The sequence below is a fragment of the Penicillium digitatum genome, chromosome 5, assembly GCF_016767815.1.
Source record: "Penicillium digitatum chromosome 5, complete sequence".
Taxonomy (NCBI): Eukaryota; Fungi; Ascomycota; class Eurotiomycetes; order Eurotiales; family Aspergillaceae; genus Penicillium; species Penicillium digitatum.
Window position 1 is genome coordinate 2252676 of NC_089388.1, and position 26950 is coordinate 2279625.

Consider the following 26950-nt stretch of genomic DNA (forward strand, 5'->3'; position numbering starts at 1 on the left):
CCAATTAAGCCTTGTGGGCAGATAGGGGTACAGGCAAAATCAAGGCCTGGGAAAGTGCTTTGGTAGTCTTGATCTTATCAACACCTCGGGAATGCGACGTGAAGGTAATTATCAGGCATCTCGAAGAGTCACTCTATGCGGAGATATATATTTCCCAGGAATTTTACAGGAATTCTACCGGCTTACGGAACGTGCTTCCTATGCTTAGATAACCTTGATCCTCCGAAAATGAAAAGTGTAATGTGAGATGCACTTCTGTCCAGTTGCAACCACATCATTCAAGGTCTTTGTTACATGTCTGTAGGTGTATTTCAAGCAGGAGCGTGGCAGGCATTGTTTCACATATCTTAGCCGCCGAATTTGCATCCACATTGAACGATGATAGGACCCGAAGACCCGTTGAAACTGATATCCAAGCCAAGGTCTCTGGGTGATTTGCTTTTAGGGTTATATTGTACACGGCTATCACGGTTGGGTGCAGAGTCCGGGTCCTTGATATAAACTGATATAAACTGATATAAACTGATATAAACTGTGTAATGTATGATGTGTGATTTATGGTTTGGAAGTTGGCGTTGTAAAACCATCAAGACCACACCACAGAAGATCGGAGCTGAGCTAGATAGGAAGGAATATTTAATTGGATAGTGGTTGTGTTAGGGTGTGCCCTTGTTCTGGACCTGGGAGCCCCTCTTGTACAACAATGTTACTCGGCACAGTCTATCGGATCCATCAGAGCATTATAGAGGAAGCTACGATCCAGCTTATATACACGTGAGATTGATGAACCTCCAATCCTTATCATGTCCGCTTTAAGGAGATTCAAGATGAGGGGCTGTACTGTGACCTGCCAAGGTTCTAACAAAAAAGGCCCAAGAAATCTCCATATACTTGTTCTTGGGCGAGTTACGTGCCGAAAAATACAAAGTACTATAGGTAGTAGATAAACCCTTCTTGAATTAATCTGTATAGAAGTGGTATACTCTGTTTCAAGAACATCAAGTAACAATGTGGTTCAAGGGAAATATCTCCGGGGATAAGACCGGGGTCTGGGCCGCGTTGTTGTGGAGCGAGAGCAACCTTGCAACCTTGCACGTTCACACAATCAACAGCACATAGAGTAGGATTTATTGTATAAGAGTTGCCCAATGTATACTTTTCTATGTGTCTGAAGTGAACCAATACAGTAGGACATGTAAATACTGCAACTCTCTCCCAATATCTGCTAAAAAAAAAGAAAATCCCATCTCATCTACCTAGCTTCAAGCTGCTGAGTCATCAACATTAAACCGGGCTTCGCCAACGTCATCGGCCTTGTTTTCTGCGCTTTTCACCCAGTCCCTTCCCCACACCTGTTGCCAACACACTTGCTTTCTTTGCGACCCCTTTCTTCTGGCACTTATCTTTTTTGAAAAACTTCATCTTTTCTCTCTTTCGTCTTTGAAACTGAGGTTGTTATTAGAAACTCTCTCTTTCCCCGTTTATCTGTAAACCCCACCTTCCATCATGGCGGAATTCGTGCGTGCCCAGATTTTCGGCACCACCTTTGAGATCACTAGCCGGTTCGCAATGCCCTGTTCTGCTCCATTTACTATGAGCGTTTCAGCAGGCGCAGCCAGAGGAATCTCTGTGCTAACTGAATTTCTAGGTATACGGAGCTGCAGCCGGTGGGAATGGGTGCCTTCGGACTGGTCTGGTATGTTGCATTCTGTGTCGCACAAGATGTTTCCAAGTCCAGGTTTATACTAACTAGGCCATTAATACAACAGTTCTGCCAAAGACGAATTGACTGCGCAGCCAGTTGCAGTGAAAAAAATCATGAAACCCTTCAGTACCCCCGTTCTGTCCAAACGAACTTATCGGGAGCTGAAGCTGCTCAAACATCTCCGTCATGAGAACGTCCGTACTCTATTAATTGCATTGAGCATAATTTTTTGCTGACACTCTGCAGATTATCAGCTTGAGTGACATTTTCATTTCGCCTTTGGAAGACATGTATGTCCCCCTCATCTGCAAGGCGGGGTTAAACAGTGTAAACTAATGCCCGCAGCTACTTCGTCACCGAACTTCTGGGAACTGACCTCCACCGACTTCTTACTTCGCGACCCCTTGAAAAGCAATTCATTCAGTACTTCCTATACCAAATTCTGGTAAGATTTCCACGGGAACAATATCCGGGACGCTAGAATCTGACCTGTTGATAGCGTGGCTTGAAATATGTCCACTCCGCCGGTGTAGTCCACCGGGATTTGAAACCTAGTAACATCCTAATTAACGAGAACTGTGATCTGAAAATCTGCGACTTTGGCCTTGCCCGCATCCAGGACCCCCAAATGACCGGCTATGTCTCAACACGATACTACCGCGCGCCCGAGATCATGCTTACCTGGCAAAAGTACGATGTCGAGGTGGACATTTGGAGTGCGGGCTGCATCTTCGCCGAGATGTTGGAAGGAAAGCCATTGTTTCCTGGGAAGGACCATGTCAACCAGTTTTCGATCATCACGGAGCTGCTTGGTACTCCTCCCGATGACGTGATTCAGACCATCTGTAGCGAGAACGTGTGTATTCGTTAGTTCTTTTGGCGAAAGATGAAAACATGCTAACAAATGACGACTCAGACCCTCCGGTTTGTCAAGTCCCTACCCAAGCGCGAGCGCTTACCCCTCGCGAATAAATTCAAGAACGCTGATGCCGATGGTATGTGACATTTGAGCCGACTATAGGGATCTTGAACGCTAACTTGATTGTTTGTTCAAGCCGTTGACCTGCTTGAGCGGATGCTGGTTTTCAACCCAAAGCAGCGCATTCAAGCCTCCGAAGCATTGGCTCATGAGTACCTGGCGCCCTACCACGACCCGACTGATGAGCCTGTCGCACAAGAGAAGTTCGATTGGTCGTTCAATGATGCCGATCTGCCCGTAGATACTTGGAAGATCATGATGTATGTGCTTGATTTGTTACCCTGTCACGATTCTTCTTGTTAATCATCCACCCATAGGTACTCGGAAATTCTCGACTTCCACAACATCGAACAAGGCAACGAGGCGGGCGAAGCCTTAGTACAGGGTGCAGTGCAGGGTAACGCTACTGGACAAGCATTCGCATAATGGGTTGACGCGGCATTTCCTCAAGAAATGCTTTTCTACCATTGAATTCCAGTCTCAAATTTTGAAGTCTGGCCCTATTTCTGTTCAAGGGTGCCACAAAGCTGGCGTGCTCACTTCTGTGTTTTTTTTACTTATCGTTTTCCTACTCTTGTCCCTTTTTGTCTTCCTGGAGACCATTGTCCATAGCTTTGCCGGCGTCGTTAAGAATTGGTTGGTGATTAGGAGAAATCACACGGGTTATCTGATTTAGTTCATCGATGAAGCACCTCAAAACCATCTACTCCGTAATGCTTTGAAATCTGTATCCAATCTATTATCTCTCCAATGCCTATACAGCTTTTCTCTACTCCGTAGTCCAATCACCCTTGAGGTATCCCCACGATTTTGATGCCCTCTGACTGGCGGGGTTGCCTTTCACCGCCCGCTGCCTGTGCGATAACCGTATCAGCGATGTTCCCCTGTTTGCGACGATCTAAGTTTTGTGGGAAACCCACGAGGTCCTGGAGGAGAAGCACCTATTTTCTATATATTGCAAATCATTCACTTGAGCTATTATTTCTCCAAAATTTTTAATTGCATTTCTCACAGCCGAACCGAATCCCCTGTCGCAAGGTTCGGCGCGATGGCTGTTCACCATAAACAAGACCCAATTGTCTTGGTTATAGATTTCCACCATGCACGGTGAGCCATGAGACGCTCAAGACCCCGGGCTCATATCTTTGAAATGAATGCAAAGATGGATTGATCTATAGTGGAACCTGGCTGACTGAGACATACCCCTGTAGCGGCCCCGAGATTGAGCATTGCATTGCCGATGAAGGAACTGACCCAGCAACCGAGAATGACTGGTCTCTGCTCCCATTCATGGCCCTATCTGACGGAGCACATCTGTATGATACCCCTGTCTCCGACAAAAATTTCTCTTTCTCTCCCATTCTCTCTCCCTTTCTTGGTCCTCCTCTGGCGCAATCCCGCGACGAGGAAAACCGATATGCGCCAAACTAACTAACCCGTCGGATATCAGGTCGACCGAAGAATTCTCATACTTCACACTTTGCCAAAAGGGCGCATCTACTAAATCCGAAACCTCCCTTTTCGGCATCGCCTGCTCCCGCCAGATCGATTCTAGCTTGCTTATCAACCGCTCTGCCGATGTGACGCGGTCAACAGTACAAAAGGCCGTTGTGGTTGTGACAGATACTCCGCAGCGAGTAGGTCAATTGCGCGAGAAGCTCTCCGTGGTGACTTCGGCTTGGTTCGCGCAACGGTGCGTGGAATATACTTGCTCTGGTGGACTATTTGCTCCCCCGATGTGCTCGCTTGGGATCTGGATAGAGCTCGGCTTAGAGTGAGGAAATGTGGCTAATTTAGCACTCTTCTCAACAGTGACTTCTCGGATGTTGATATATTGAAGGTCTGTACTAGCTGCGGCCGTGTGTGGAATAAAATGCTGACATGGAAGCAGAAATTCCGCGAGGGCTTGGTAATTTCCCTGCTCAACGATGGCCCCAAAGACCAGAATTTGGGTAAGGATATCATCCATTCCGATATGTATCTCCCTAATGACAAGTCTCAAAATTTGCTAATTTATGAAGGCCTTTCGCTTAGGGAAATGATACACGAATTCAAATTCCAGACCTTGGTTCTCTTCAAGGCATTACTGTTGCAGCCCAAGATGCTTTTCTTCGGGACGCGCTGTGAACGCCTGTGTATGATTCAGTTCTCGCTTATATCTTTAATACCCGGCCTTCTCAACAGCTTGCAGGACTGCGCGGATCCTGCTTTTGACACCTATTCTCAGACGGTTGAAAAACCAACCTCTCTCAAGACGAGTGACAGAAGTTCTTTGTTGGCATACATGGGCCTTCCACTACAGATCTTCGGAAAGGGAAGCATGTTTGGCCCCTACACGCCTCTCCAGCTGCTGGATCTGTTGGCAGATGATGGCACAAAATCCTATGTGGTTGGCTCAACGAACCCCCTACTTCTCCAGCAAAAGGACCGCTACAGTGATATTCTAATAAACCTTGACGAAGACAGTATCGTGATAAATTCTCCTCTCCTCCGCAGTGCCCTGGTCCTTTCCGCAGCCGATAGGCGCTGGATTGACATGCTCACACAAATTGTCAACGACACGTGGGACGAGGACCATCCTTCACAACCCAAGACCCTTGGCTTCATGGGCTCCGAAGAATTCATTCGACTGCAGTTTGAAGAATACTTGCTGGCTTTATTGTCGTCCATGAAATACCACGAGGAGCTCTACCCATCTGATGCCGGAGAATCATGTCATCTCAGCAGAACCCAGCTGCAAAATCTTAACATTGAAGGAGACCCTGCCATTGACTTCAACATGGAATTCCTGGCCCAGTGGAAAACCACATCTAACTACGCCCTGTTTTCGCGTCTCACTTCGGATGCGCTCTTATTTTCCATCACTGAGCCACGTCACCCAAACGCCGGCGGCCTGATGATGGAAGATGTCCAAAGACGACTTGCACAACAGGTCGCAGACCTGCACCTCGATGAGCGTGTCCGCGAAGGCCGGGAGGCCCTGAACCGCCACATCTCAACCGGACAAAAGAAAATGAGCGCGGCGTTCACCAGCCTCTGGTCCGACATCGAGACAATGCGCGAAGCGCAACGCAAACGCAATGAAGAGAGAACAGCCTCCCAATCGCAGCGCACCTCCATCGACAAAGGAACCCCAACATCACCAACTCCCTCCTCCCAGGATCCCGCCGATGCCTCCTGGTTTGCAGGCCGCCAAAGGCCATCAGTCGACCTAACACAGGCCCAGGCCTCCGTGGCCATAGCCAGCCAAAAGGCCGGCTCATATCTTAGCTCGTGGGGTTCGTGGGCAATCGAAAAGCGCCGCGAATGGCAAGACAAGCGCGTCACATCTCCGAACCCGAGTGCCACCCCCCATACCGAGCCGACATCGCCATCCACCCCAGCCACGTCCGTCGTTCCCGAAACAGCCGACTTGGACCGCGGCCGCCGGCATTCCATCCAGAATAATAGCGAAGGAAACGAAAGCACCGGTGGCGGACTTTCTCGCAGCAGTAGCCGACGGAAAAGATGGAGCAATATCCTGCTCAGACGCGACAGCGGCGAGTTCCAGCGTCTTGATGGTGTCTCCGCGTTCGATGAAACTCCCTTCCCCAAATCTCCTCTGTCGCAAGGATTTCCGGCCCACGCGGTTGAAGCGGAGCACAAGCAAATCCAGGACGTTCTCCAGGAAGGAGAGACTGCTGGGCGGGATACCGTCGACGCAGATGGATTCTCTTCTGTGGCTCTCACGTCGAATGAAGGCCTAGGGTTGAGTTTAAAGGCCGAAGAGCCGGTTTCTCTGAGCCAGAAGGAACCCACACTCTTGAACCGTGTAGAGGTAGATCCACAGCCTGAGAACTTGGTCGCAGCACTCCCTCTCAAAGAAGAGGCTCTTCCAGCTCAGAGCAAAGACTCGTCTGATTCAGACTAGAGCGCTGGATTTGGGAGGTTGGGGTTTGATTTGCGTATTTAGGGTAATTGAATATTTCACGAACTTTTGGTCTTCTGTTCTTACTATCTCTCGCTTGTGCAGAGCACATATATGCTCGCACGATTCTCACGTTGATTATGTGTATACTTCTATCGGCCAGTACTACGCATATCGATCTACTGAATGAAATATTTGAAGTGAATCCGTCCGAAGATGTGTTGAATCTGGATCAGCGCTATTGTTGTGTCTTGTGCTCTTGTCTGCATTCCATCTAGAATAGACAGGTTGTCTTGTGGCTTTCATCTTGTTTCACATGGGGCTGTGAGAATACCTTCCAAGGATCTACTACAGAGAAATTTGTATCAACATAACCCTTTAGCCCTCATTCTTTCATTCTACCCTGTCATGGTCTTTCTATAGAGCCACCTGGGCAACCCTCTATCTTTTGAAATCTTTGAATTCCTATTGTCCAACTACGTAGAATGCCAACATCAATTTGTTATGTTTCTAGCATTTCCAGAGAAAGAAAATTAAAGAGACATAGAAGAGAGCAAAGAAAATAACCAGGTCATCATTTGTTTGTCGTCTCAGCGCTATGAAGAAACATTAAAGAAGTCGCCGACACAGTGAAAAGAATTCTTCTGCTCCTAGTAGCCTGATTTCATCCGCCGGCTACCCACTGAAGGGATCCCATCCCACACTACCTCGCGTTTCCCTCATTGATGGAATAAAAGGGGTTGATAGGGACACAGGAAACCACTGATGTCAGACAGAGACAGTAGCGAAAGCAGAGAGCACCGGAAAAAAAGGAAATAGAAGCAAGATGGTTGCGCAATATTGGAGGAAGGAGGGAGGGTTTAACTTGATTTAAGCAATGTATGAGATTTCATCGCCGTCCATACGCTCAATGTAGTCCTTCTCCATGAGGGCTTCAATGTTTTTCTTGATGTCTGGGATTTTGGGCGGGAAGCGGGACTTAACCTGCTGAATAACCTCCTGGACAAGCTGGACGTGCTTCATCTTCTTGCGCGACTTCATGATTCGAACAATGGCGGACTACAACACGATTAGATCAAATGGACGGCGTGGGGGTGGATAGTTGATTAGAAGACATACCTGGAGCAAAAGCTTCCTGTCCTCTTCTATGGTTTTGTGTGTGTCGTCGGCCTCGACCTTTTGCTCAGACTTGATCTGAATGTTGAGGTTGACCTTAACCTTCTTACTCTTGAAGTTGTAGTTCAATGTGAACGAGGTGGAGGGCTCGGGCTTAGCGCCCTCGGGGCTGGCGATGAGGACCTTGGCCTTCAACAGGATGCTAAGGTTGGGATCGAGAATTTCGGTAGACAGGGTGGTGGCCTTTTCGATCTCATCATAGGACAAAGTGTCGGCTTCGTTGAAAAGAAGAAGAATACCCATTTGGTAGGTAGACACCTGGAAGGTGTAGGGCACTTTGGCGTTCTTGATATAGTTAGCCTTGATTTCACCCTTGCATAGCTGCCACAGCCATGTCAGCTTGCGGCCACTGTGCTTGTCAAAGTAAAATGTCTGGAACCGTTCGGCAGTCTTGACTATCTCCGGTGGCGCGAGGAATGGTGTGGTCGGGGCATTGAGGGGCCAGAAGCCAGTTCCCAGGACCTGGAAGTGGGCATCGGCCATTCTCTTTCGGTCATCATCTTCTAGCACTTTGTCCTGCCAGACCTTGTAGTTGTTATTAAGATCCTTGGAGATCTGCATGTCCTGGAACATGCGTTGCAGCTTGTTGGTATATTCGAAACCACACGCCTCCTTTAGCTTGCTGATCATGCTTGTTTCAGCATCATCGGAAACAGAGCTCACATGAACCAGGCGTTTCGCCAGATTCTTGGAATAGAACTTCTGGAAGACGTCTTTGTCTTCAATGTACTTGAAAACTGTCATTATTTGCACGAGCATCTCCTCAAGCTCCGATTCTTCAGCCGACTTGGATCCCTTCTTGAGCAGTGAGTCCGTGTATTTTGCCAGCAGCTCGGGGGACTTTGAAGAGCTCGTCTTGCAGATGCGGTTTCGGTTGACAAATTCTCGGCACGCGTTATCGAGAGAACGCACAAACTCGGCCTCGCCATTGAAGGCCTCGTCAACCAAGTTCTGGTACCGTGTGTGAACCTGCAGTAGAGCATCGACGTACAACTTGGGCTCGAGTGTTTCTCCCTCCGAAGCGACCTTCTCGACAGCAGCCAGACCGGCCCGTCTAACGTGGTTCTCAAAGGTCGTGCGCAGAGGATCCAAACCTTCCTTGATACGTGATAAGAGGCGATACATGCGAGCAAGATCCTCCTGGCGTTCGTTATCTAGCAAGACTTGGAACTCGTCGCGAAGCAAAGTCGAATGGGCGGTAACGAGAACAGACAGACAGGTATCGGTCAAGCTCTTGGTGACATCTGTATGCAAATACAAACCGACGCGCCCCTTCTCCTCCTCCAGACGAGTTTCTGCCTTCTTCATATATTCCACCACGCTGTTTTCAGCCACGAACTGCCGTGACTCATTTTCGTAATACGTTTTCGTGGCACGGATGAACGGCAGCTGGAAGTACTGGCGATAGACATCAAGTGTTGACTTGGAGCTATCATTCTCATCCAGACCCAGTGATACAAAGGAGTCCACAATGGATTTAATCTGCGACTGTTCGATGGTTTCTCCGTTTCGTTGCTTCTCGACCAGATTCAGAACAGCGTCCATGACCTTCTCGTGGACTTTTTCGAAAAAGTCCCCTTTCCATTTGACCAAGTGCAGGGTGTAAACGTCATAGACATTTTTCTTACCCTCGTCGATCTCACGCTTAACCCAGTGACGGTTCAGGTAGCGAAAGAGGTGGTTCACGTACTTGGCGGCGGTCGTGTAGCGGTACCATTCGCGAATGTAGAAGCCAAGCAAGCCTTCTTCGGTGTGGCTTTGTGATTGTTTGTAAACCTTAGTCAGATGGGCAGAGAGGTATTCGCCGAGTAGTTTGTAAAGTTCCTCGCCCAGCAAATGAGCTTGAGTCCATGTCAGCTCAAATTGGGAAGCCGAGGGTGCGGCAAGAAGGACATTAAACCAACCTCCGCGTTGTCCTTGGAGACCTTGACCGCTAGCGACGGCTTTCTGGGATGTGCAAAAATTATGGACAGCCCTAACATCAAATTGTGAGCGCGGTTTTCGTCAGAGGTAGGATCGAATCTTAAAACACACGTGTAGAGACCCATGTACTAGGGGGAAAAAAAACCAGTCAGCCTCTGTTCTTAGACACTCTCGCCGGTCAATCTTGAGTTGCACGGCAATTCACTTACAGTCTTCATATCGATACCGGAATCAAGGTTGAGCATGACGCTCTCAATTCCTGTTTCGAGGAATGACCAACTAATTCACAATTAGCTCCGGTCATACCACCTTATTAAAGCAGGTCGCCAATTATTGCCTGCTCACGTTGAATCAAGGTCATCCTTGTGAGGTACCGGCGGCATCGAGAGAGACATCGCGGTTGCAGAGGAGCCGGGAGGTATGGAGAAGAAAGTGATTGTTCAAGGGCCGAAGGTCCTAGTCCACTAGTCAGTAACGCACTCGTAGTTCTCAACAGTAACCAGCAAGTTACACATCATGCACTTTACCTCAAAACGGTTGTAGCGCCACAAGGCACGCCTCAAAAGATCTTCGGGTGATCAACTGATGGTAGGCTCTTGGGAGAGGGAGAGGTTGGCAAGAGCGGGGTTCAGACAGTCGAAGAAAACGAGCGAGAAGATACGACCCTCCTTGGGAACCACTACAACGAAAATTGAAAAGGAGATTAGGCAGACGAGCAGAGAAGTGATAAGGCTGAGATGGACCAGAGCGTGGGGATGGCCTTGTTACCGCAGGCGGTGAGGTGGCGGAGCTTTCCCGCCAAATCTACATCATCGGTTTTGATCGCTTTGATCAAAGTGAGTCTAGACACCCTGGTTGTGTCGATAGTTATTTCTTTCGCAAAAAGTGTTTGAGAATAACAAGAAATCCAATTCTCTTTGACTTTTGGTCCTCTACAACAAATCTGTCTCTATTGTGGTATCCCAACACATGTCTCCAGTGACACAATTCATAGATCTATGTTTCGAACTGGCACTACAGACAAGAATAGTCGGCCGGTTATGCGGCCATGTGATATCTTTTTTGGTTGTACCTTTCTATGCACATTATAGGACTTTACGTAACAATCCCTTCTAGAAATGTAGCAAAATTGAGTATTCACCGTGCATTTTGCCATCTCAAATCCTTGGGATCAGATGGGAAATGATGAGCTACAATCTTCAACAATCCAGATCCAGTTCAGTCCACCTTGTCGTGTACAAAGCACATGACGACATTACCATATCCTGAGACCAACACATTTAAGTGTACTTTTCTTGGGTCGTCAAAAAGTCAAGAAATCCATTGTCTTAACGAGCTTCGTAGAGAAAAATAGCAACGAGATGAATGAACTTGGAATAGATATCAAAGCTTATGCATAGAAATATCCTCTGCATAGTTTATGCAGTTTGCCGCCTTCACATACATAGGACCAGCTGAAAAACATCCCAAGGCTGTCTAAATGGCTGTGTATTCTTGCGAGGGGGATGGATTACAAGAATTTACCGATGTACCGTTAGTCATTGGAAATGGACACACATGTAGGTAACCCATCTCCTCTTTTCTCCATTTTCTCATGAATGTCATTCCTCTTGAACATTCCATCTTGAAATTGCAATACCGATGAACTGCTGCTTTTCAAGTGGAACATCGGTCTCTCTTGGATTTTGAGAGATTTGAAAATATAGTCAGTAGAGTACTGCAAATGGATATTGGAAGCCGGTAATTTTTATCGCCAGTCTTGTCGACCACGGTTGATTAGGTCCCATGGGGACGTTGAACATTGGAGTTTCATTCCCAGGAATGAATTTTGATTTCGGGCGAAGATTTTGGCGACACCCTAAGGAGGCTGAATGAGGCCCCAGCCACAATCTGGCTGCTTCATGTTTCATTTGCCGAAGTCAACGTTGTTGTCGATGGAGTAGCTCAAGAAATTAGAAAGAAAAAAAGGGTTCAGAAGAGGCTTGGAAAAGGCCCAGAAAGAGATCACTACCCAAGAGTGGATGATATAGGACAGTGGATAGAAGGGATTGAACTGTTGAACGGTAGGCGCTTCCAAAAGGTAATACTCAGTGAGCACCTGGATGGGTACAAAATGGGAGAGGGAGACCCAGGTAGCCTCGACCTTGACTGCCCCACTAGAAATGACGTCACATGAAGTAGATCACAGAGTTATCCAAACTTGATCCCCGTGCTTCAGCAAAACGTTCAAAGCAAAAGAGAGAACGCCTTGCAATGGCCATAAATCCACTGTCAAAAACTCAAGTGACTACTCGTCAGAGTCCTGAGTGGCACCGTATTCCGAACACTTCAATCCAATCCAAGCCGCTCATGACATACCATGGAGCCTTCAATGCCACATCCACAGAGCTCAAGGAGCACCTGGAGGCAGTAGGCGAGGTTGTTCCTCAATGGAGATATAGCATGTACAGCCAAAATCACTTCCACTCCACAACCCAAGAGATGCTCGGGGTCGTTTCAGGGACCGCGCGTCTCTGCGTTGGAGGCGAGGAGAACCCCAAGAGATTTGAGCCGACGGTGCAGCGCGGTGATTTGATCATCATGCCTACCAGGGTGAGTCATCAACTCTTAGAGGACCTGCATGGGGATCAGGCAGAGTTTGAAATGGTCGGCGCATATCCACATGGAAAACAGTGGGATTTGTGTTATGGGACGCCAGAAGAGAAGGTACAGGCGCAGAGAATCAAGGATGTGGTTTGTTTCCGCCAAGGTCCGTTTTATGGCGCTGACGGTTCTGCTCTGTACGTCTAGCCAAACTTGCGCTTGCGTGAAATCAAGTCTCGCTTAAAGGGTATATCAACGGCCAAAAGATTCATGAAACATAACAACAATTGGATATCACTGTGTTACTCTTTCGACAAGCCTGGTAAAGCGTCAGGAACTGGAGTAAGTATGTCAATCATTCAACAGGGGGCTTACCTGAGAACACTAATGGAGAAGGTCATGAGCCAAGCCAAGAGTGCAACTAGCAGTACGGAAGCAAGCGCCTTTTGTCGCGTACATATACCATCGTTCCGAGGATCGATCGTTTGGTTGACCTCTGCTTCGGTGCAGGATCCTGTCACCTCGGAGAGTGAAGCGAATGCCAAGCTAAGATTGGCGGAATCGAAGACAATGAAGAAGATATCCAGAAGGAGGAGACGAACTTTAGCGGAGGGAGAGCGCAAACCCAATGGCTTTGATGTGTATTCATCGAAGGTGATGTACAGGAGGTAAACCAGGGCGACCGCATCAACGATGATTGCCATCAATGCAGATGGACCTTGAGGATGATGTCCTTCATCAGACATGTGCTGAATCGATCCGCCCAGAGCCAGTGCAGAGAGAGAGAAGCACCAAACAGTCATTCGAAGAATTAGCGGTACGATCGGGCTTCGCAGAAGCGTTTTCTTGAACCGATTGATCCACACGTCCCTTCGGCCTCCGCTGTGTAGCGGATACTCCGGACTATCGCCCTCTAAGAGCTTTCCTCGCCATGGTTGCGAATAATCGCCGTGATTCTCATTCAACCATTCTGATGTGACCTGCTGTTCTTCTCTACCAGGCTCTCGGGGGTATTGGATGGTTCGTGAGAATGTCACCCAGCGCGATTCACGGTTGACGGAGAGGGAGTCATTTTCCAATAGGCTGTTAGTGGTCGCATGATTAGGTTGCGACTTCGACGGTGAGTAGGGCGAGTGGTTGTGCTGAGCGACACATGCGCCATTTGGTTGGGAAGGGAGTAAACGATCAGTTGCCGCAGCTTCATTTCCGTCCTCCTCGGTTTCATCAACCGACCGAATCCAGGCTAGGAAGACCTCGCTATTAGTGGGTGATCTTCGAATTGAGCTTTAAATAGGTCCATACCGGGTAGAGATCGTAAAGCGAAGCGTTGGGAGTATGCGATCTCTTCCGCTGTCTGACCGGCTGTACGCGCAAGCGCTGGATCGGAGGTTGGACTGCGAACAGTAGACTCTGTTTCGCCGCTAAGCGGGCCCGGCAGCGGCGATGACTCTGGGATGGGCGGAAACTTCTCTACCAGCCTCTCACCAAAGATTCGCCCTGGAGCGCTGTCTTGGGGGCTGTCCATGATACAGGGGAGAGGTTGAAACCTGGACCCCGGGAGCCGCGGGAAACTTCAATTAACGGTTTGCCCGCGAATCCCCAACTCCTGTTTAAGTAGGAAAAGTGGTTGTTCAGGGATGACCTCTCTGACCTTTCTAAGATGAAAGTGTACGCCGACCTCGGGAATGACGTCTCGATTCATGTAGCGCGTGGACCTGGTTTGTTCCCGCATCCCTTTTTCATCCACCCGAGAAAAAAAAAGTCAAAAGGTTTCAGTGGACGATTTGTTGTGAAAGGATTCTTTCTATTTTATATCTTATATTGATCCATTTGATATCTATTAATTATCTTAATTATCTTCCCCGCGATCAGGTGATTATCAATTGTTGATTGTCTTACGACAGCCTCCACTATGCGCCTTTTCCTAATTCCCATTTCGACGAAACGAGTACTCGTATATGCTCGACCTCTTAACAAGGATTTAGCAAAAGAGCTTTCAATTCTTGATAGGATTACAACAAAGGCGGCGGAAACATGGGCGAAGTGGGAGGAAGCCGATAAAGGATGGAAGATGCACCTTGTTAGCTGGGGCAATCGAGTTCAGCAACGGATACCATACGAAGAATGGGCCCTCAAAAGTATTCCTTCATTCAAAACTCAGCTGCGGATTAATGGAGATCATGGAAAGACCAAGGTCGATGTGCTGTTTCCCGGTAACGCGGTGCGATTGGAGCGAATTCAGCAAGTGGTGCGCACGATTGCCACAGAGAGGCAGGAGCTTCATCGGAAGAAGATGATGTGGAGCTTGATTGCTGCACCGATTACAGCACCTTTGGGATTGATACCAGTGTATGTGAATGCCACGAGTCTTTCCTAGTGATGTGGACATTCTAACACAGAGCAGGGTTCCGAATATTCCCTTTTTTTATTTGGCATATCGGGGCTGGTCCCACTGGCGCGGTTGGTTTGATCTGCTACACGGAGATGGGGTCATGAAACTGACGATAATTCACAGCGTTGAATGGCTCAAGACATCTAGAATTCCTCGTTGAAAAGAATCTCCTCAACCCCATCTCATTACCAGAGCTAGAACGGTTATTTGCCAAACGTGCATCTCAAAAACTTGAAGCTACTACGACCGACACATCATATTCCGAGGTTGCCGAGGACATAGAGGAGGGTGAGGATCGGGTCCTGTTGCAGATGTCTGATGCCAAGAAGTTGGCTACGATCTTGGAAGCACCGGAGCTTGTGTTGGAAGCTGAACGAGCGATAATTCAAGTCAATCAGCAGCTCGAGGCTGCAGCGAAGGCCAAGCAAAATAAGAAAAACGAGAAGAATGATTCATGACGCCGATGATTAAATCACCGTGTTCTGGGAAAAGGAGACATTGAGCTCTTCTACTCAACAATGAGGGGGGGGGGTCATGTAAGATAATGCAAGGAACATATCAAAATTCAGCAGATAGCCATGTTATAGACGATAATTAGAACGAACAAATGAACATGAATACTTTGCTCCAGACAGAAAGGATCATTACAATGTGAGCCCAATGACCTCAGAGCCCCTGACGGAAGTAGGTAAATCCGAGTCTCTCCCCCCATTGTTCCCGCCTCATCCTCTTCACCATTCATCGGAGTTCCAGACATCATGGCTGTTAAAAAGATTGAGCAATGGGAGATTGAGCGATATTGGGAGATCTTCACCTCACTATCAAATGGACAAAAGCACCTGAACAGCTCCCAAGCCGCCTCCGTGCTGAGGAACAGCCGGCTGCGCGATGACCAGCTCGAGAAGGTCTGGGACATTGCTGATGTCGACGGAGACGGAGAGCTGGATTTCGAGGAGTTCTGTGTTGCGATGCGCTTGGTCTTTGACCTGGTCAACGGCGTAAGTGCCCACTGTCTCGAACCATTACCAAATCGCGCTAACACAACGTCTTATCTGTACACAGGAACTACAAGATGTCCCGAACGTCCTGCCAGATTGGCTAGTTCCAGAGTCCAAGTCACATCTCGTACAGGCAACCCGTGTACTGAGCAGTGGACAGGAACAATTTGAGCGGATAGAGTACGAGGACGACTCGCTCGGTCTGAAGGACGGCTTTGATTGGTATATGAAGCCCGACGACAAGAACAAGTACACCGAGATCTACGACGCCAACCGGAATGCGCGCGGCCAAGTCGAATGTGAGTAACCTATGCAGTGCGCTGTGCGCGCCCAGAAAAACACCCCGCTGACCACCTCCCAGTCCAACAGTTACAACCCCTCTACGAATCGCTCGACGTGCCCGACACCGATGTCCGCTCTGCCTGGAACCTGGTCAATCCCTCTGCATCAACTGCAATCAACAAAGATGCAACACTCGCCTTCCTGCACATCCTGAACTTCCGCCACGAAGGGTTCCGCATCCCACGCACCATCCCCGCATCGCTGCGCGCCTCCTTCGAACACAACCAGATCGACTACCAAGTCGACAAGGCGCGACCTGCACAGCGCTACGGTGCCGACGGCGATACGGAAACACGGACAGGCCGCAAGGCCAAGTTTGGTGATACGTACCTCGGTCGTCTGGGCGTTGGCGGCAAGGGCTCGTACCAGCCCAAGGGAACGGATTTCAGCGATACGATCCAGGACGAGGAGTGGGAGAAGGTGCGCTTGCGCCGCGAGCTCGCCGAGTTGGAGAAGAAGCTGGAGTCCACCACTAAAGCCTCCGAGACCAGGCGGGATGGGCCGCGCAATGATGGCCGACCCAACTGGGTTTTGATTAAGAAAGAGGCACTTTCACTCTTGGAGTACAAGGAGCGGGAACTGCGAGAGTTGCGTGAAGGTACTGGCCGTGCGAAGGACGGTCAGGATTTAGAGCGACTCCGGGAAGATGTCAAGGCTGTTGGGGACCAGGTGGACGGCCTGAAGAACCATTTGGCCCAACGGCATGGTGTTCTTTCGGACCTCCGCAGCCAGATTGAAGACGAGAAAGCTCGGCGGTGATTGCTTACTGTGTGAGCATGGACTAGCGGACCCGTTGGCCTATGCTTTTTGTTTTCTTTTTTCTTTTTTTTTTTTTTCTTTTCCACGGCCCCTTTCGCTGCATATATGTCCCATCTCCTTGATTCTCGCGACTATCATGCACAGCCATCTTCTTGTTAGGGTGCTTCAGGCGTCCAATGGATATTCTTCGCATTTTTTTTTACTTCTGGCTTGTGCAAGAAATGTTGAATTAATTTAATATGATACAATAGTGAGACCTCACGGCTCTATCTACCTTGCAAGTTGACCTCGGCGTGATTCTCTTCTCTATAGTGTAGACTTTGAATCCTGATCTTAATCTTTGGTTGGCCTTGACAAGGATGTGATCCATTACGACGAGTAGGGCCATAATAGTGATAGATGGGTTGATCGAGCTCTCTTTTAATCAATCAGAGTTTTTTCACGTTCTCCAGTTCCTTGCAAAAAATCCATCGCGAGTCCATTCGCAGGTTCTGGGTCGACCAGTCGTTCACACGGTCAGGTCATATCGGGAGACGCTCACTCAGTGAGTCGTCATGCCTAAGAAGAACCAACACACAGCCGGTAGTATCTAGCTCCTGGATCTTGGAGACAGTTGTTATGGCCACCTCGTGCTATCTTGCTATCTTCATCTAGCATTGATCCCACGTCCCTGCTGGACGAGGATACTGTAGTGGTGGCCTTGGTAAACTGCACGATCTTGAGGGGAAGAGCTTCCCCGTCGATGCACACACCGAGGTCGAAGACCATGTGGCGATCACCATGTAGGACGAGGAAGCATTGTGATGGGAAGTGAGGTTCCTCAAAGCCTGGCAACTCTTGCTCCTAGAAAACTCCCGGCCTGGCTTTCTTATGTCTAGGAACAGACGTGTATGCTAATTCAGGTGCCAGCAGGTTAGAGGGCTATGACTGATTTGGCCACTTTCCTCGGGTCCCCAACGATTTTCTATACATCTGCTGGAGGAGAGAACTTCCAGAAGGCGCTACGATCACATCATACATCGTCTTTGTACAAGTATAATGGATTTTAATTGATTCAATCTCTTCTTTCCAAATCTCATGCCCGCCTGTTTGCATACCCACAGTCCCTGTCCTCTGTGCGACACATCATCAGGCCCCTGGTAGTGGTCTCTCATAGAGAGGTCGGCTTCCGAGCGTTGGGGAATTTCATAGCATTGGTCCGCCCAATCAGGGACGATGAACCAGTAACATTCGGGTTTGCCGAGATGAAGTTGTGCGGGAAGCCGGGGTTGAAGGGCTTGACGCTCTCAAGATGCTCAATTTGCTCCTGGGTCAGCTTGAGGCTCAGGGCCTGGATGTTTTCCGTAAGGTGCTCGACCTTGCGACCGCCGATCAGAGGGAACACATTGCCGGCCTTGGACATGACGTAGGCTAGCGCGATGGCGGTGACTGAATCAATGCCATGCTCTGATGCCACCTGCGCCAGAGCTTCACTGGCTTTGATCTCTTCTTCGGTCTGGTGGGCAGGTCGGCCGGCAAAGGCACGCAGCCCTTCTCCAGCAGCCTTCCGGCGCTCGAGCTCGGCCTTGGACTGAAATTTGCCTCCACCAAGGGCATCCCAGCTATTTGGGACACATCTTAGCCATCGGTTGTTGGAATCACAGGGGAACTGAGACACTCACGGTGCAAGAGCCATGCCGAATTCCCGGGCCATAGGGATGATGTCGCGCTCGAAATCACGGTTAAGAATATTCCAACGTCCCTGGTAGATGCTAAAGGGAGTTTTCCCGTGGTCGAGAGCGTAGGTGTTCGCGGCAGCCACAATCCAGGCCGGGGTGTCCGATGCTCCTAGGTATAGAACCTTGCCTTGTTCGACGAGGATGTGGAGGGCATCCATGACCTCCTTGATCGAGGTGGTAAAGTCCCAGTAGTGAACATAGTAGATGTCTGAAGGCGGTGACACGAGTCAGATCTGGGGGAGCTCACAGGTCGGCGATACCAGGAAGTTGGAGACTCACCAATATAGTCGGTACGTAGCTTCTTGAGCGAATCGCGCACACTAACACGAATACTGCGGCGTGAGTTACCCGCAAAGTTAGCCGCCTGGGGGCCCTTGCCAATAGCATGGCTACGGTAGTCCAAGCTAAACTTGGTGGCTAGCACCAGCAAGTCACGGTTTTGGCGCGCCTCAACCCATTCACCAATCCATTGTTCCGACTGTTCATTCTGATAGACATTGGCAGTATCAATGAAGTTTCCACCGGCCTCGCAGTATGCATCTAGAAGCTGGAATGCGGACTCCTTGTTCATGGAGCCCATCATACCAGCCCAGGCCTCGCCAATCGACATGGCACCCAGCTGTAGAGGAGAGACACGCACACCGGCGGTGGACGAGAGGACGCGCAGGCGTCCAAGCTCGGTGGGGGGAACCGGTTCTGCCATGGTGAAGTCGATTTTGGATGATGATGTTCAAAGATGTGGTGTTTTTGTTTGATGCAGTGCTGAGATCGGGGTTGATGTGCTTAGATCGCAGCATGAACTTCAATTCATCTTTATACCTGAATTTGAACAACGACACCCCTCCAAGCTGTGCTAGCTGCACCGCTAGCTGACCTCCGATGTAGCCTCATAGATAGAGAGACCTCTTCAATCACTGGTGGAGAAGGATACGGCCTCGGACGGAGTTAAGACGATCTCTGACAGATCCTGTTCTGGGGGTGGGGGCCGGGTGGGGAGGCAAACGACGCCATGCTATTCCTATTCCGGGGCAATGATGCATCCTGTTGTAAAAATGTGTGGTCAGTTTCACGGGGCCACTGTCTCATACGTCTCTACATCCCTGCGGGTTCTGTAATACAGCCCCACTATAGCTGCAGTAGCAACTCTGATGAGGGGATTTTGTCAACGGAGTTAGACAGTTGGGAGCTTCGTGAGATGCCGTGATCTTCCGAAAGCCCTATCAGTGAGGCAAAATGGAAATCCTGACTAAGAATCTTGACATTTGTGCCACAGCAGGTCAAAACATGCTTCCAGCAGGCGGACTTAACGGACATATCCTTGGGGGCGTTCATGATGGAGAGCAAATTTTTTTGAAAGCACACGAAATGAGTCACTTTCCAATGCATGCTCGGGGTGTATCTCATATACTGAGTAGAGATTACACATATCTTGTGTCTTTTCTCTGATTGATTCCAAGTGCTCAACTTTTCAATTTTTCCAATTTCTAATCACGGGATTAGCGTAGACAGTAGTTCCCTACGTAGATTGAGGGACCCATCTTGGAGAATTCTAGATGCTGAGATGAACCTGATGGTAAATGGAGGTTCCAAGTACAACATACAACATAAAAAACATAGAAAGTGCCATGTCTGTTCCGTACGGAGCAGGTCACGAGTCTGAACACCGCCTTTGGCCCCACCTACAGACCGCCTTTCCAGCCTACACCGCCTTGCAATCCGCGCAATAAACCACTTCTCCCGATGTTGTACAACATCATGCTGCCCTCATAGGTCTGGGGTAGTAGTGGGGATATTTAAGAGAGGCGTGTCAGGACACAGAAAGGATACAAGAGCTATATGGGAGGCAAACAGATGACCAGAGAACTGGTTAGTTCCACCCTACAAGGAATGATTAAGGATCAATTAATGAGGTACGAAGTAACGAGAAAAATTCGGTATTGCTATGGCGGATTAAAGGATGCATAGGTTTAGTTCCTCAATAGGCATCGGTTCTCTTCACGTTTGTTCAAACCGGGGTTTACTGTCCCTGAATCTTGTACAATCCCCAGCCTCTACCTTGCTCCCTTGGCTACTCGATTCATTTATGGTCACGCGATTCGTTGGTGCCACTTGATGTGAGATGCAGCTTATCTCTTTCCCATTCAATTTGAATTCCCTTGGTATAGGTTTTCAAGTTTCATTGACATCAGCACCCTGCTCGAGGAGGAACTTCACGGGGGTCACATATTCGTTCTAGGTGGCAAGTGTGAGTTAGGAGCAGTGACAAGGGCTCCTGTATACTTGCAGGGTGAGTAGATGCGCTCAACGGTCCTATTAATACTTCTCTCCCAATAAGGGTTCCCTTCTCGGTCTCAAAGGAGACAAGAGCACTAACGTAAAAAAGGGAGGCGTATTTACAGATGTCGTCATTGCACTCTGCGACACGAGCTTCGTGGTATCTTCCTTTTTTTCTTCCTTTTGTTTTTGATATCGTTCGAGACTAGCTGGTCACTGGCTCAACTTTGGAATGACCCGATACCCTCTCGCGGACGAAATATCTGACCCCATGGACAACATCATCATCTTGGCTTGCGACGAGTAGGGCTATGAGTTGCTTCTTGCCCTAGTACTTCAAAATCATCGTTATCATTAACCGAGGCCTAATCCATAAAGAGTTCAGACAAGTGACAAAAGAAAAAGATTTCTAAACCTGCGCTAAAAATAATCCCTAAACTAAACCCGAGTCTAAATGAGTGAGCCCGACGCAAACTTGGCGAGTTCAAGCCCGCTCTGTGCAGAATCCTCATAGAAAAAAGAACGAACCGCAAAGAGTGGACGATAAGACTTGAGTCTGTCCAAATATGCCTCTGTGTCCGCGATGGCTGCCCGGGGTAGTGTTGTCGGACGTTGATTCAACCGGCCGCTTTAACCACTTCACATCTTCCAAGTCAATCACGATTAGACAGCCCACTTCATCATCCCATAGCATGTTACGCCACTCACTGTTGCCATGGACAGCACCTTGTAATCGAAGGGTTTTCAAACCCCTCTCACGCTCTCGGTGGAACAAATCAGAATTTTGTGGGTTGATAATATTTTGAATCCGGGTCCCCGACCAACTGAGAATCATCATATACGCCATGGGCTGGCCATGGTACCAATAGGTGATGCGGGGCTCAAAGTCTCCAAGACAGACAGGGATTGGAGGCCCCTGCAAATTTCTGAGGCGGCGATAGGTATCGACTTCACGGCGAAGATTTTGTTCCTTCTGCGCCGTTGTAGCTTTTATAACGACAGTGTACCCCCCGTGGGACAATAAAGTTGCTTTCAGAAGATACCCAGATCGGCCACAGATGTGCAGTGTTTCAAAGCCATCATTCCTGCTTCGCCGAAGTTGACTATGCAGCCTGCGCGTAAACTCCCGTGGACTGATGAGATGCCTTTCAGTGCCGTACTCGTGGAAATTCGGACAGTTTCTGTCCAAAGGTCCCCCGTTAACTATGCCGCGGATGCATGCCATGGTACATTACGGCCTCATGATCCCCGTTGACCCCGTCTTCTGTGAGCTAGAGGAACCACCATTCTTGGTTTCTGCTTGTCCTATTCCCCGTCGACTGGCGGGAGTTTGTTTTTCATTTCCGCCACGGCCTCTTGGTTTGCGCACGGCTGCCATGGTTGATGGCGACGGCAAGTCCTCTTCGCTACCACTGGCCCCACTTGACGGTTCCTCTGGCGGCGTTGACTGGCCTGGTTTGCAGCGACTTCGCGTATTGTATGACTTTTGGAATGACGATCGATACACGAAGGATGGCGGCTCTTTGCGGATTGTCTCTGGAATGTCCCGTAGCACGTCTAAGTACTCAACCTTCCAGATGGAGAGCTCTTCGTTTGCTACGTCATGCCATTCTTGTGATGGGGGTTCAGCAGCTAGCGCTTGGAGTGTAAATGCAAGCACCTGGCCCACGGATGTCCGGTGCAGGCGATATTCATCGTGCTCCTGAACGTCTTGATTCGGCACACAGAGGTGGTATTGAACGGTGGTGGGATCCTCTGGGATATGGAGAAATACGAAAGCCTCTCCAGTACAGATGTACCCGTACCGAACACTGCTATCGATCATGTATGAAAAGATCTGAGTGACTACGGCGGTGACAAGATGGGTAGCGTGAAATTCAAAGGTGTCGCCGTTTTGGCCAATAATATCACGAGCCGGTTCGATCGCGTGTAAACCGGCAACCAATTCTGGAACAGTGAGCTTATGAGACGCTTTGAATTCTACTGCGTACGCGGCCACCTGGCATCCATCTTCAACAACGTGAACACAGAAATGATCGGCGCGGCGATTTCGTCGTCGTAGAGGACGAGTTTTCTGCTGGCTGTTGCCTCCCTTGTCCTCCGACCAGCAACTTGTTGGGTAACAAAAGCATCGTCAACATGCAATTGCTCTTCGCTCTCTTCTAGAGAAGTGTCCATGGATTCCACTGGGCGGTCATGGAAAGCCACTCGCCCGTGGAGACAAAATTCTTGTCGCAGAAATGCATCACCCCTCATAGTCTCGATGATTGTTTCGACAAAGCTGTCCAACACATATTCAAACATCCGTAAATGTATATTGGCTTATTTTGAGTCCTTCCAGCAACATAATCCAACTGAGTGTTTGAAGGAAAAACATGGTGTGCAGTGAAGGCGGATGCGCTGTCGAGCTTCTTCCATATATTCTCCTGGAGTGCAGGAAAATCGAGCCAAGGGAGAATGCGCGTTGGATATAATCAGTTAACTGGGTCCGTCGTACTTCCTTGGGTTGTTAGTGCCGCGTTTGTTTCAACCTGAAACGACCGAGAGAGAGACTTGTGGCAGCGATCAAGGAGTCCAATGGAAGAGGGAAAGTTAGGCCGCAGACAAAGTGGCACGCATTTGGCAGCTCACAGACGAAGGGGGTCCCCCTGGCCTAGGGTCCGTATTTTTTGAAAATTTTTTTTTTTCAGGGGCCGGTTAGCCTCATGTGAAGCCCAATCATCTCATTGCTTGTCAGGACGTATGGTTTCGTCAATGTGTACTATATTAGCCCAGACGCAGGTGTCTGTTGGTACAATAGCAAACATGTATCATAGTCTAGGAATCTACCAGACTATGAAACGCAAAGTGTAGCAGTTGATACACGAACAAGTCACCCATCCTGTGTGCCAACGCCAAGAAAACCAGCCAACCATTAATGTTGTTACAGTCCAGTGACCACCGGAAATAATTCAGCGTGTAGCTTGGATGGAAAGGGGGGACGGGGGAACAAAAACAAAATTAACAGCCATAAAAATCTCAGGAGAGAATGCTCTCGCCAGCATCGCGCTTCGTTTCAACTGCAACAAACGCAGCTCCTTGCGTATCCAACCCCTTCTCAGCACGCAGATAGGCCTCCTCAGAGCGATCGGTCAAGATGTCAAGATCTTCATTGGACAAGATCGACGCAGGGTCAACGCCAACCTCGAACCGCTCGAACTCGTTCTCGCCAAGAGCCTTGCGCAATTCGTCGATATCTTGAGAGTTCGCACTAGGGTCGAGCAAAGAGCGAAATTTGCCCTTCTGTATCACCAGACGTTCGAGTCGACGTTTGGAATCCGCTTTCTCAAGAAGTGTTTGTTCAACGGTACCCTTCGTGGCCAATCTGTAGATGATCACTGGCTTGGTCTGGCCAATGCGGTGGGCTCGGTCCTGAGCCTGCAGATCCTGCTGGGGATTCCAGTCAGAATCAAAGATGATGACAGTGTCAGCCGCGGTGAGGTTGATTCCTTGACCCCCAGCTCGGGTGCTCAAGAGGAAGAGCTTGTGATTCTTCTTGGTATTAAAGTTTTTAATCTGAGCTTGGCGCTCTGACTGTGCAATAGCGCCATCGATTCGGCAACATTCCCAGGAGCGAAGTGTCGTTATCCACTCTTCGATGATGTCCAGTTGAGTTTTGAACTGGGAGAAAATCAAAATTTTATGGCCCTTCTCAAGTAAACAGGAGACCAAGCGGTCTAACAACAGCATCTTTCCAGACGCAGAGACGAGACTTTCGTCGACGGATGAGGACTCGTCCACCCAAGGCCAGTAAAAATTGTGCGGAGAGTTGCAGGCAAGGCGGGCCTGTAAGACTGGGTTTTGCATTTTCTTTTGTCCAATCTCTTTTTCTGCAAGACAATGTTAGCAAAAAGACTAGGAAAGATGAATTTGAGGTGACGCACTGGCAAGCTTCAGATTCTCAGCCCGCTGCATCTCTTCAAGCTCAGTATCGCTAGGCTCGAGCTTCATTTCCTCTTCTTCGATTCCCAGCTCGAGTTTGCGGAGATGCTCGTCAAATTCTCCATCACTTAGATCATTGTAGCTTTGACGCGTAATTCGTCGGCGGCGGTTAGGATTATTTCCATTTATAGCCGGTGTAGATATCCCGCTAGATCTGGTGCTCTTGGCCGGCCTTGTCTCGTCATTGCCATGACGTTTGCGCTTCATGCTTTGTGATCGCGTCGAGCTGCCGCTCTTACTCTCCAGACGCTCCAGAGCCTTTCCTTCGAGATACTGGCGCCCTGTACCATTAATGATCTCCCGATAGAGGTCTTTTTGCTCGGGGGTTAGTGGAGCGTAGAGAATATACTCTCGCTTCTTGGGAAGATTGGTCTCCACATCTGTTTTGAGACGCCGCAGAAGAAAAGGTTTAAGGATAGCGTGCATGCTGGTGACTAGGTTACGCTTGCGCTTTTCAACAAGCCCCGCTTGGCCTTTGTTGTCAAGCACGGAAGAAAAATCGAACCAGCCCTCAAAGGAGTTGAGGTCGTTGAAAACTTCAGGGAGCAGGAAGTGTAAAAGTGACCACAACTCTGAGATGTTATTCTGGAGAGGCGTCCCAGTAATCAACAGACGGTTGGCTGAGTTGTAAGTCAAAAGCTCCTTGATGAGCTTGCAGTTCATGTTTTTCAAACGGTGGCCCTCATCCTATAGGTCGTTTAGCATCTTGGAAGTACAAAGGAGCTTGAGGAAACTTACAACAACGATATATCGCCATTGATATTGACCCAGAAACTTCCGGTCATTCATGCAAATCTCGTAGGACGTGCATATCACTGGGAAATCCATGTCTCCCTGGTCTTTCATTTTCATATGGTTTTTACGCAAGGCCGCCCGCTCATCCTTCGAGCCATGGTACAAAACCGATTTTATTTCCGGTGTCCACCGGGCGAATTCATCCACCCAATTGCTCACCGTGCTCAGTGGTGCGGCAATTAAGAAGGGCCCTGAGACGTTCTTTTCTTTCAGGAAGGCAATCATGGAGATGGCTTGAACAGTCTTTCCAAGGCCCATCTCATCAGCAAGGATGCCACAAAGCCCATTCATCCACAGGGTCTTGAGCCATTCGAGGCCCTCCAACTGGTATGTTCTCATTGTGCCGCCGCTCACAAGTTTTGGCTGCTGTGTTGCGACCAGGTCCTGTTCACCAAGAGCTTTGGGATTTGCTTTGTAGTCATCTGCAGCCTGCTCAAGGGCTTGCTGCACCGAGGAATTGTCCTCAGTCACTTCCACATCAGCCTTTTTGAAGTAACTGGAAATCGAGCTGCCATTAGCGACTGCCCGCTTAGGCCGACCTCTAGACGATCCTACAACCTTTTCGTCGGCGGCTGCGTCCTCCTCCATCGCATCTTGGTTTGGCCGAGTTCGAGTGGCTCGGCGACCAGGTTCCGGAGGCGCCTTTGTTTTCTTCTGGCTCGGAGCAGTCTGTTCACGGTGCTTGATCGCCGCCAAACGTGCATCCTCTTGTTGCTTTTTCATTTTCTCTGACATGATAGCGACAAAGACCTGCAGGTACGAGAGGACATCAGACCACTATAATCAGATAAGATGAGGATGGACTGGACACGTACCGAGCTGGTTTTCAACAAATGCATCAAGGCCTTGGCCTTAGTGTCCATCCCCTCGACATCTTCTGAATCGGTCAAATTTGCCTTGGAATCGTCATCTTCTTTGCCAAGAGACGACTTCGATTCATCGGCTTCAGTCGGGTCTGTGAGGGGCGATGAAGGAACAACCGACTCGGGCGCCATGGTACCCGCCCGGGAATCCGTGGGAGTAGATGTGCCTTCAGCAGACATTTTGCCTGGTGTAATTGAATAATTAGGCAAAGGCAGTGAATGATCTAAAGTGGGCACTAGATGGATGAAGATGGTACGTCATGCGCAAGGGAGAAGAAGTTTTCGCGACGTCAAGTTTCGCGGTGGACGAGGGGTAAACGAATGTAATACCAGAGACTGAGTTTACACGAGTTTCCGACAACTGGACACTCACCCTTCAGAGAAACTCTGCGCACAATTGGACGTTGGCTTCTGATGTATCTGAAATTGAAGTAAGAGCGCGTCCTCCGCGCGGCATTTTCGCGTTCAATGCACGGACCAGGTTTAAATTAGACGACCCTGCAACTATGGGGACTCGGAGTTGACTTCAACATCATTCAAGGCTATCATACATCA

The 26950-nt window shown here is 49.1% G+C and overlaps 10 protein-coding genes across 10 annotated transcripts; 5 read left to right on the plus strand and 5 right to left on the minus strand.

The window, feature by feature from the left end:
- Positions 1-1506: 1506 nt before the first annotated feature.
- On the plus strand, positions 1507-3110 carry Pdw03_2006 (MpkC; the record flags this gene model as incomplete). Its single annotated transcript, XM_066100052.1, has 9 exons — positions 1507-1562; positions 1649-1696; positions 1770-1899; positions 1952-1995; positions 2051-2150; positions 2205-2561; positions 2622-2700; positions 2761-2944; positions 3002-3110. The coding sequence occupies 9 exons, from the start codon at positions 1507-1509 to the stop codon at positions 3108-3110; spliced, it is 1107 nt and encodes a 368-aa protein (XP_065957779.1).
- A 622-nt stretch (positions 3111-3732) lies between these two features.
- On the plus strand, positions 3733-6594 carry Pdw03_2007 (Late secretory pathway protein AVL9; the record flags this gene model as incomplete). Its single annotated transcript, XM_066100053.1, has 6 exons — positions 3733-3791; positions 3896-4000; positions 4135-4377; positions 4497-4524; positions 4576-4636; positions 4706-6594. The coding sequence occupies 6 exons, from the start codon at positions 3733-3735 to the stop codon at positions 6592-6594; spliced, it is 2385 nt and encodes a 794-aa protein (XP_065957780.1).
- An 867-nt stretch (positions 6595-7461) lies between these two features.
- Positions 7462-10085, minus strand: Pdw03_2008 (Cullin homology; the record flags this gene model as incomplete). The annotated part of the gene is made up of 6 exons (XM_066100054.1): positions 7462-7650; positions 7711-9608; positions 9672-9742; positions 9802-9818; positions 9900-9969; positions 10036-10085. 6 exons carry the CDS (start codon positions 10083-10085, stop codon positions 7462-7464), a joined length of 2295 nt encoding a protein of 764 aa, XP_065957781.1.
- A 1858-nt stretch (positions 10086-11943) lies between these two features.
- On the plus strand, positions 11944-12480 carry Pdw03_2009 (Cupin 1; the record flags this gene model as incomplete). Its single annotated transcript, XM_014680767.2, has 1 exon — positions 11944-12480. The coding sequence occupies one exon, from the start codon at positions 11944-11946 to the stop codon at positions 12478-12480; it is 537 nt and encodes a 178-aa protein (XP_014536253.2).
- An 87-nt stretch (positions 12481-12567) lies between these two features.
- Positions 12568-13798, minus strand: Pdw03_2010 (Regulator of phospholipase D SRF1; the record flags this gene model as incomplete). The annotated part of the gene is made up of 3 exons (XM_014680766.1): positions 12568-12592; positions 12649-13516; positions 13576-13798. The coding sequence occupies 3 exons, from the start codon at positions 13796-13798 to the stop codon at positions 12568-12570; spliced, it is 1116 nt and encodes a 371-aa protein (XP_014536252.1).
- Positions 13799-14185: 387 nt separating this feature from the next.
- Positions 14186-15123, plus strand: Pdw03_2011 (mitochondrial K+-H+ exchange-related-domain-containing protein; the record flags this gene model as incomplete). Its single annotated transcript, XM_014680765.1, has 3 exons — positions 14186-14622; positions 14678-14733; positions 14789-15123. The coding sequence occupies 3 exons, from the start codon at positions 14186-14188 to the stop codon at positions 15121-15123; spliced, it is 828 nt and encodes a 275-aa protein (XP_014536251.1).
- A 300-nt stretch (positions 15124-15423) lies between these two features.
- On the plus strand, positions 15424-16764 carry Pdw03_2012 (Cytoskeletal adaptor protein SagA; the record flags this gene model as incomplete). Its single annotated transcript, XM_014680764.1, has 3 exons — positions 15424-15663; positions 15728-15962; positions 16025-16764. The coding sequence occupies 3 exons, from the start codon at positions 15424-15426 to the stop codon at positions 16762-16764; spliced, it is 1215 nt and encodes a 404-aa protein (XP_014536250.1).
- Positions 16765-17914: 1150 nt separating this feature from the next.
- Positions 17915-19185, minus strand: Pdw03_2013 (Aryl-alcohol dehydrogenase Aad14, putative; the record flags this gene model as incomplete). Its single annotated transcript, XM_014680762.1, has 3 exons — positions 17915-18365; positions 18426-18690; positions 18762-19185. The coding sequence occupies 3 exons, from the start codon at positions 19183-19185 to the stop codon at positions 17915-17917; spliced, it is 1140 nt and encodes a 379-aa protein (XP_014536248.1).
- A 2802-nt stretch (positions 19186-21987) lies between these two features.
- On the minus strand, positions 21988-22934 carry Pdw03_2014 (metalloprotease m41 ftsh; the record flags this gene model as incomplete). Its single annotated transcript, XM_014680761.2, has 2 exons — positions 21988-22703; positions 22748-22934. 2 exons carry the CDS (start codon positions 22932-22934, stop codon positions 21988-21990), a joined length of 903 nt encoding a protein of 300 aa, XP_014536247.2.
- An 840-nt stretch (positions 22935-23774) lies between these two features.
- Positions 23775-26575, minus strand: Pdw03_2015 (putative swi2/snf2-like protein; the record flags this gene model as incomplete). The annotated part of the gene is made up of 4 exons (XM_066100055.1): positions 23775-24625; positions 24680-25424; positions 25476-26282; positions 26348-26575. 4 exons carry the CDS (start codon positions 26573-26575, stop codon positions 23775-23777), a joined length of 2631 nt encoding a protein of 876 aa, XP_065957782.1.
- Positions 26576-26950: the final 375 nt, after the last annotated feature.